Source organism: Botryllus schlosseri, chromosome 10 (genome assembly GCF_051294905.1).
Source record: "Botryllus schlosseri isolate E-star chromosome 10, Bs_hap1, whole genome shotgun sequence".
Taxonomy (NCBI): Eukaryota; Metazoa; Chordata; class Ascidiacea; order Stolidobranchia; family Styelidae; genus Botryllus; species Botryllus schlosseri.
Genome location: NC_137245.1, coordinates 25423971 through 25433093, shown reverse-complemented (window position 1 = coordinate 25433093; position 9123 = coordinate 25423971). Strand labels below are relative to the sequence as shown.

The following is a 9123-nucleotide window of genomic DNA, read 5'->3' as shown; positions in this document are numbered from 1 at the left end:
AGTTGTAGCGACTCATACCAAAGAATCTCTGTGTAGATCAGCATGTGCGGCAGTTGCTCAGTTGAGCAATTCATCTTATGTTTCGTAATCAGTAACGACGCAGCTGCTTCGTGTCACGGTGTGCGCAAATATATGGTGGATTGGTGACGGTTACTAATGTACGACGGACAGAGAAAGATTGTGAGAGCGAGTTCATGCTGCAGATACAATTGTTATCATTGCACTATATACATACAATCACACATGCACTTATTGCTGAGTTCGCAATGTTATCACTGCGCTTCACTTATATCGGTATACATCGTGCGAAAAAGGAGGAACGCAAAGTGAGTACCAATATCAGAGGAGACAACAGAACTATACATACTCATGATATCGGAGTAACCAATCGATTTTCAGAGTGAGGAGAACTGTGGTAAATGGGGATACGCATAACAAACAAATAACACAATGAATTAGTTCACCGTGAAAGATTTTCTCATGGCGCTCCAGTTTCAGCATCCCAGAACACCGATCAGGCACGATGCGGCAAATCGCTCTCTGTGTCTATAATATATTGACTCTACTCAGCAAAATAGATCTAGAGCCAGCGTCGCTGATGTCCCAGACGACTAGTCCGAAAAATCTGGCATCCGTTTCCTAAAACTGCCCCAATTACTTACACACTTTTTCACGATTGCTTACCACAATATAATCATACTGTACAAATGAATTTATTTGCATATTCCATCGCATAATTAAACAGTAATAAATACAATTAGCAGTGTCGCCATTTCGAAACACACATACAGGCTTTGTATGTTACATTAGAGAAAGTTAGAGAACCTTATTTTCATATTCGATCTATTGAAACTCTGGTCGTTATACGAGTGACGTGCAAACAATCAGTTGTACTCATCTGAAGGTTAAGTGCACACACGGACTATCGGATATCGCCGTAACTGCAACATATCTGTTCGTAGGCCATACTCTGAGACGCAATATTGGTGCGTGCGCTAAACGAACCAGCGTTCCGTCTGAATTAATTCATTGGAAACTCCCTATCCGACATTCCATATCCGAATAATGCCTGCGTTGAAGGGTGTGGGGCCTTTCGTTATGAAGACGTACTTCCCTTACTTATAACGATGGCGGTGAGTATGATGTTGACTATAATTGAGACTAATAAAACAACAAGTAGAATTGCTTGGAACTTGAGTTGTCGCCCTGTAAGAGAAATTATGTGTTAATTGATTCAGTAGTGGAATCATAAATACTGCAATTCGATAGAGGAATTAAAATAGAAAACGACATAATATAAGTTTCAATTCAAGGTATTGGCAAAGCACGTTACAACATGTTGATAGAGAAAGCGTTATTGCTTTGCTGAAATTAATTTCCAGTCATAACTATGACTTTTACGCGTAGTCGTGAGGATAACCTAACCATATAATTCTAATTGTTCAATTACACAAGTTACACGTAATTTGCCCAATCGATTTATAATCTAATTAGTGATATGTTCCATGCTATTATTTTAATTGTAGTTTAATTTCTGGTTGTCTTTAAAATGGCACAGTAATGTAAATTGTAAAACGCTTGTTGCACATATATTTTCCATTCTATTCAATTCAATTTATAGCTAACAATTTCATCATTTCAATGCATCACAAGACTGCGATACAATGAAAGTCAGGAAGGTGTCGAAACGACTTGGAGTAGTCTTCAAAACCAGACACCCACCTGGCCTAGGCGATGTAAAAAAGGAGGCTTATGCACACTAAATGTAAAGCAAAAGAAGATAATACAAAAGGACAGGTGATAAAAAGTGGCATGTGTGGGAGGCGAGATCGATATGTCAGGTCGTGGTCCGGTAAACTAGATTCTCATGAGGATGAGCTGTGATTTGATACGAACTGAACACGATTTTTGTAGTATTTCTTGCTAATTCTGAATTTAATTCAATTTTCAGATATTGCAAATTCATTCTAGTTCTAATCAATTTGGGAAGAACTGGGTAGGTATAATTCTAATTTTAATTCGATTTGCAAAAGCTGACAATTTTCTAGTTGTCCAAAACTGGTAGTGAGGTACGACCACACTTTTGAACACGCTACGACTATTAACACCAGAGTAGGATTACTTACTGAGAAATACAGTTAACTCGTGATGCAAGGTACGATCGACTTGGCTGCTTAAGTACGTAGCGACCGGTTCGTGGTTGGACGCGGCTATAACTGGAGAATTCTGGTACGTCCCAGCTGAGGTATCGGTCGGTTCGTACAAGTTGTCTGCATTCTGCGTCGCGTCTTCCAAAACGTAAGCTTTCGAGAAGCTCCTCTCCTTCTGCGCTGGAGTGTGAGGTTGCGAAGAATCGTCCATATCCCACGCCCTTACGTGGCCAACAATAGGCTGAATGCAACTCCTATTCGGCCGGCCTCCGATCTACACGACTTCCTACCAGCTTATATCTACAAAACTATGTACTCCATGCTTCGCTGGTTGATTGCTATTCATAGTCACCAACCGTTAAGTGTTACACTTAAGATTATTCCCTTGAATTAAACTACCAGAGAATTGCAAGTAGTAATATCTCTTAACACCTACTAAAGCTAATGATGACCCTGTCGACAAGTATGCATTGCGTATTTGCTTATTCAGTTCATGAATACGGAAACGAACGAAGTGAATTCCAGCTTATTGGTAGCGATATATTGTTTGCAAAGGAGCATAATACAAGCAATCAAGCATGAATTCTCTCGTGATCAATTGGTGACGCAATAGTTGAAGAAATCGGGCTGTGTTGTTTTAATATGCACTTCATAACACATGCCGCTACTGCTGCGGCCATTCAGCTGATTGCGATATTGTTGTATCCGGCCCGTATATTTTGAATGAAAACTCAAAGCTCCGTCACCAATTCTCCAGGATCCAAGAATCCTGTCTCCGCGGCCCAATGTTGGCCAAACTTTACAATAGCTGAAACATATAAATTGGTATCTGGATTAGGTAAATCCAAAGTTAAATGCGTCAAAATCCCAATATAGACTTTTCTAGGTCCTGATTCAGGGAGGCCGTGGTCAAATATAGTGTGTCGTACGTACATATTGTACACATCTTGTCTTTCCGAAACTCTTCAACGGACACCACATGCACCCATAGACTTCGCATTGCAGCTGGGACGGATTTTTGACGTCGTGCATGCATTGGATCTTGGTATTGCATGAACTGCAGCTCCGGCAATAATTCTGTGTCACTGTAAATACAACTTCATCATTTGATACATATATTCTCTGAGGTGGTCGAACCGACATTAGATTGATTGTAAGCTCCAGCTCAGTCACATAATCGAGTACACTATAACCCCCTTCAGTGACCACAAAATTAATATGCCTTCTATATAGGTTTTAACTAATGAAGAGTAGCCATAGCAAAATACTTTCCACAGTTGATAAATCATTACAGATTGAAAGGGAGTTGCCATGCATTACATTAACTCTGAGTTTGGTGAGAGCATTTCTCAACTTGTTGTTTCACATCTGAATCTTTATTACATACGTACAAGATGTAATTCCACCATACAGACAGTACGGTTGACCCGGCACAGTTGTTGGACACCATATACAATTGCGACTCAAACATTTGTCGCTAGTCGGTCCTGGCTCCGGATGACAGTCCACTCGGACTTGACAATTGTTGCATGAATTGCACTTTGACCTAGCTTCTGCGACAACTGAAATGAAATAATAAATCGATCACGTCAACGTAGATCCTTCGAGTCAAAAACAGATAAGGTATCTCAATTTTAACAATGCCTTAATAACATACTGATGCGAGGTAAGCCTCGATATAGCGCGGCGTTCCGAAATTTCACGATTCAGTGTCTCAGTAATTCCTTTTAACTCTCGACTATATAATTCGTCCTAGCCTATTTTGAGAAGTGACGATGTCTCAAAAACTGTACAAATATAGCAGTCGGCCAACTCACGATTCTTGACATTTCCAAATATGCATGGCGGCTCAGCCGGCTTCCCAATCACCGGGCACCACATACAACCTCGGGACAGACATTTCCCCCGATCGACCCCCGTTTGCGGGTGACAATCCACGCGCTGCGTACAGTTAGTGCAACTGAGACATCTTAAACGGGTCATCGTCACTGAAATGAAACAAGGAATTTTACCTTACTCCTATAATCGGTCAGATACTAACACTTACAATTATGGGGAAAAAATCGAGCTTTTGGAATCACTTATTTTGACTTCATAGCAGCATAAAGATGTGGAAAGTTCAAATTTCTACCTTTTATGCGATCACAAAGAATAAGAAGCCAGTTCTACGTCACATTAAAGATAGTATGAAGTCTTTCGCCAATAACTATTTCATAGCATTCTTGTGATAATGCAGCGTGTTAATCACGACTCGATAGAAGTGTTATTCCAGTAACGTGCTTTATAGCTTTGTTTTATATGTTTCGTATGCTCCAAGATGACCAATATGTTGTATTAGCGAAGATAGAATTCTATCTAGGTTGTAAATCCTACGTGCGCACGTGCATATGTTCCTACGGTCCTACGTGCAAGCACCATTTCGATTAAAATGTTGTGTTTGATTTATACCGTGGTGTAATTTTCGAGACAGGCTCTGGTTTCGTTTACTACGGGTGTGGGGTGTTTATTCACACCCGTAGCTTACGGGTGGTACAAGGGTGTCAATACACACATATTTCGCTAAGAATGGACTTACGATGTGCCGACTTGCTGAAGACACAACTTGGACCGCATGATGACTGGCACCATAGACATCCACGCGCTGCGCATGCCGATGCGTTTGCTCCTGGCTCCGGGTGACAGTCTTTTGCGTACGGACAGTAACTGCAGGATGGACATTGGCGCTGCAGAAAGTCTGCGAAATATAATCGTTTCCCGTAATTGATCGATACAGTATCACTAATATATTCACAACACTATTTAGAGAGACTCTCGAAGGTACAGAACTTCGGTATGCAATTGAATATTATATTCATTATTCATATTGAAATATCCCGAATATTTTCGACTGACACTAGTTAGGGGTAGTCATCAGAGACTATTTCACATTATTCGATGAATTGCACCGGTTCTATACAAGAGTCTCACTGAATTTCGTGAGATCAGTGCCTGTTAACTGTCAAACAGAACTGCTGCAAATGTTACATCGGCAGTACCGGCTGACAAAGAATTGAATTCGACCACTTATTATAGAGGATGGCCGGTAAAGATGTGCTTCTAAGTTTTCGAAGTACTTAGTTATATTATTGGTAGCCTACTGTAGTAATCTGCAGTATATAGTGATCATTACACTGGTCAACAAAATGAAGAAGAAAAATTTGGCAGAACACCTGAGAGCCGTTTTGGGGTTTTTTGAGGTTGTTGATTACAAATATCACATTAGTTTTGCCAGATTGGCTCTTATTGTTCAGATGATCTTATAACCCTGAAAAAACCAAAATTACTGTATTTACCCTTGAATATTTCACTTGGTAGGAACAAAATTGTATTTTTTTTCTAATTTTATACTATACTGCGCATAAATAGATAATTGACTATGAAAAATCCTAATGTCGTTCTCAGACATTCTATCAATACTAACATGACCTGATGCGAAATATTTGTTTGTGAAAAAAGCAGTTTGTCAAGCCTATTACAATTGTACTTCTGCACAACAGAAACACATGTTCTCCTGTATCAATTAGTCATTCTACCAAGATTAAAGAGAAGTATAAAGCCATGAAATTTGTCCTTGGAAAGCTCATCTACAATAATCATATGCGTCTCATTTCTTTTTACTTGTAAATTGATACCCCCAAAACCACTTTTTAGTTGTCTTCCTAAAAATATGTGCTGACCAGTGTTATCAATTGATTAGGCGCCGCAATGATTGTTCTCTTATAAACGTAGATTGGGCGTCGTTTCCTTACTTCAGTTCATTTGCTCGTATACGTCATTAGTGGCATTGTGTTATGTGTTGTTGCTAGATGTTAATTTATGTTCCTTCTATATAAGGCTTTTCTCCGTAATCACAGGCACATTCTTATTGCATGACTTTTTAATTTCCCCTAATTTGGACATTCCTCGGTGACCTCTCCATTGAATAGAGATAATTACAACACTCATCGACGGATCAGTGGATTAATCGTGAAATTGAGTTCAATTTAAAGAGTGGGATCAATAAATGTCCTCAAGTAAGGAGCATCAGTTACATCTATATTTTGACCACTTGCACTACATTTCCAAATGGTTGTGATTTGTAGCCTGCTTATGTACTTCCCAGTTTTCATTTTTAATGCAAAACTAGGCCTATATAGAATACCTACTTCTTTAGCTACTCGGGAATCATTACGTATACTTGTATTTGAGTAGAAATGTACGTCTTTGTACTTTGTACAAACGATGATTTCTTTGAATAACTGTGCAGTGTGCAGTCTGCGTGTTTACTATGCATCGTAAATCAATTGAAACATTCACTGACGGATAAATTGGGATTGATAGCTAGACAGTACTCTCCGGCACATTTATGATTACTTTCAGTATGAACTTTCTTTCTGCGTGGGGATCAACTTCAAGCCTATATGACCACACATACCATCACGGTCTACCTTGCGTATACAGAACGAGTGCACAGGCTTATATCGTGAGGCGCAAAACGCGCTCTTGGTCTGAAATTTATGTCTTTCTCTATGATAGTATTTTCATCCTGCCCCAACCACGTTTCTATTTCAGTTTGCGGAAAATATTCTCTTTGTAAAATAACCCCACCTATATGTGCAGCTGCGGTTGAATTGTCATAAAAACAAAATGGTATGGTCGGCGTAGTCGACGGGCACCAACTGCAATTTCGAGATCTGCAAAACCACACAACGCAATTTCCATTACTGAACAAGAAATATGCAAGCGATGACCTTTGAAACATGTTGAAAACATGAATATATTTTGCACACGGAGTCTCCAATAAACGAAAGTGTTTTAGAATTTAATTAAACACGTTGCATATATTATATCATTCATCATATAAATATGTACCAGTACCTGCAAAGTCCTTCGGTTGCCGGAGACGCGTCCGCTGCACAATCGATCCTTTCCGATTCTGGAATCGTAGACGTACATCCGGGCTGTGAATGATTTATCTCATCGACATTCTCTGCGCCATGACCGGCAGTCAGAAAATTCAATACCAGCATTAGCAATTCAGGATTAATGATTTGTTTGAGACGCTTCATTATACCCAATAGCATACCCGTAAGAAATATCTGTCAGATAAATAAATAGCACACTCAAGCAGTCCCAAATTATATGCATTCTAGTTTCTGTGGACGAAGTAAAAGTTCACAGCACAGGCATGCTATATGGCAATATATTCAACATATATCTAACTGAGCTCGAAATTACCCTATTGCTAACGCCTCTGGAACGCCTGAGATTTATCTCATGTTTGGCACCGATTACACATCTATTGACGGGATGCAGTTGCAATGAAGCATCTTCAACATAAATTCTTGTGTATTCCGTGATGTACATTCTGTTATATTTCCGGTATTTACCAACACGAAAAAGGGCAGTTAAATGCATTGACAGTGGTGATACAAGAGCGGCAATACAAAACCTGGACAAAATTTACAAGATGCTGTTGTGTTAGAGATTATACCGATATATCGATATATAGGCTATTATACGTTATAGCAGAAATATATGCCTACTAAACCACGATGAGCAACATCCAAAGAATCAAACATTTCAATCAGTCTTATATTGATTTCCAAGTAAATAAAACAGTGTTGCATTTGCCTAATAAAGGAAAACCGCTGTGTAGAATTGGAAGTTATCTGAAAAGCTAACCTCTTGAGTAAGTATAGTATCAGTGGGAAAACCCTACTTGAGTACACCGATAAAAATATAACTACTTCGTTTCTGACCACGCTTGGCAGGCCTAGTGACTTGGACTAGCAATAGATCTCTTGGTTAGAAGAACTAGTGTAATGACTTTATCTATTCATTGGCGATGTGCTATTTCGTAACTTTCTGCTTGGTCATGGTCATTTGCATCGTATCTTTCGGTCACACAGGCCGACAGTGTCTGTTTGCATTACATGGTCTGTCGTTCAAATACTGAAACTTCTCCACAGGCTGCATCGTCAAATATTTGCGAGAAGTTACTCAAGCGTTAAGACCCCAGTCACTTATGCTAAACATTACGGATATGGTGCACGAGTTCAAACCGATCTATCAAGGCATCTAGACGTTTATAACGTATGTCGTTTATTTAAAATAGTAGCCAGTGTTGATACTATTGTGCAGTGAGAATGCGTGACAAATGATTAAGTATACGACTTGATTAGATAGATATGGCATACGCCTGTAATGCTGAGGCATTGCTCGTCCGCACGCAATATCTTCGCACACAATGCTAATAGCAAGCAGTATAATCATGTAACTTTTGGAATATATTACGACTAAAGTATAATCAGTAATCACTTATGAAGTAGTTCATGATAAAGTAGTTCGCACTGTATTTGCGATTGTGTTACGCTATAGCCACAAGTTTTCCTGTGATTAGTTCCGTTATAAGAGATGCCTAGCGGGATATCGGTCATAGAATCAGCTGATGTTAAATCAGTTACTAGGAAGCTATCTGGTGTAGAATGTATCTGAGATACACCAATAAAGTTAGATATCGAATTTGCGGAATATAGTAGCAGAGAGTGGCGGAGCGGGCAAGGCTTTTTGGACTAATATGACATTTGTGAGGAATCTAGTTATCGGGTGACTTCGAGATTAGTTACACAGTTAGCAGTGGGTACCGGGGCTTTACGATTCACGCAAAATGCGTGTAGATAGACCGCCCATCACCCAAGTTAGCAACACTATGTGACTGTGGTCGGAGATCATAAAGTTCGCTGATCCTGGAGAATGCCAATCATGTGATTAAATACTGCTAATCGGGTCGCATTTTAGGGGTAAATCATAAAGTTAGCTGATTCGGAAGAATGCTAATCGTGTGAGTAAAACTGCCTAGCGTGACACATAACGTCGGAAAAGGTTACGCGCGATGACTATAGTACTCGAGGTTTCAATCAAGTGGAGTTATCTGTTGTATCATAATGCGAAA

General features: G+C 39.5%; 3 protein-coding genes across 4 annotated transcripts in view; 1 reads left to right on the top strand and 2 right to left on the bottom strand.

Moving 5' to 3' along the window:
* LOC145447973 (uncharacterized) overlaps positions 1-9123 on the top strand; it is a 389824-nt gene that overhangs the window by 278251 nt on the left and 102450 nt on the right. The gene's annotated exons all lie outside the window — the stretch shown is intronic.
* Positions 698-2573, bottom strand: LOC145447628 (uncharacterized). The gene is made up of 2 exons (XM_080325873.1): positions 2127-2573; positions 698-1206 (listed from the first exon to the last, which is right to left on the bottom strand). The coding sequence occupies exons 1-2, from the start codon at positions 2359-2361 to the stop codon at positions 1097-1099; spliced, it is 345 nt and encodes a 114-aa protein (XP_080181999.1). The 5' UTR covers positions 2362-2573; the 3' UTR covers positions 698-1096.
* LOC145447627 (uncharacterized) lies at positions 2670-7296 on the bottom strand. Its single transcript, XM_080325872.1, has 7 exons — positions 7047-7296; positions 6777-6862; positions 4726-4884; positions 3968-4138; positions 3542-3712; positions 3084-3235; positions 2670-2958 (listed from the first exon to the last, which is right to left on the bottom strand). Exons 1-7 carry the CDS (start codon positions 7250-7252, stop codon positions 2950-2952), a joined length of 954 nt encoding a protein of 317 aa, XP_080181998.1. The 5' UTR covers positions 7253-7296; the 3' UTR covers positions 2670-2949.

What these genes read in the sequence shown, in the direction of transcription:
- LOC145447628 (XM_080325873.1), bottom strand. Translation starts at nt 2,361, where the DNA reads ATGGACGATTCTTCGCAACCTCACACTCCAGCGCAGAAGGAGAGGAGC. An exon ending in CGAGTTAACTGTATTTCTCA is followed by an intron (nt 1,207 to 2,126) that starts GTAAGTAATCCT and finishes TTTCTCTTACAG; the next exon opens with GGCGACAACTCAAGTTCCAA.
- LOC145447627 (XM_080325872.1), bottom strand. Translation starts at nt 7,252, where the DNA reads ATGCTATTGGGTATAATGAAGCGTCTCAAACAAATCATTAATCCTGAA. An exon ending in GCAACCGAAGGACTTTGCAG is followed by an intron (nt 6,863 to 7,046) that starts GTACTGGTACAT and finishes GTGGTTTTGCAG; the next exon opens with ATCTCGAAATTGCAGTTGGT. An exon ending in ATTTGGAAATGTCAAGAATC is followed by an intron (nt 3,713 to 3,967) that starts GTGAGTTGGCCG and finishes ATTTCATTTCAG; the next exon opens with TTGTCGCAGAAGCTAGGTCA.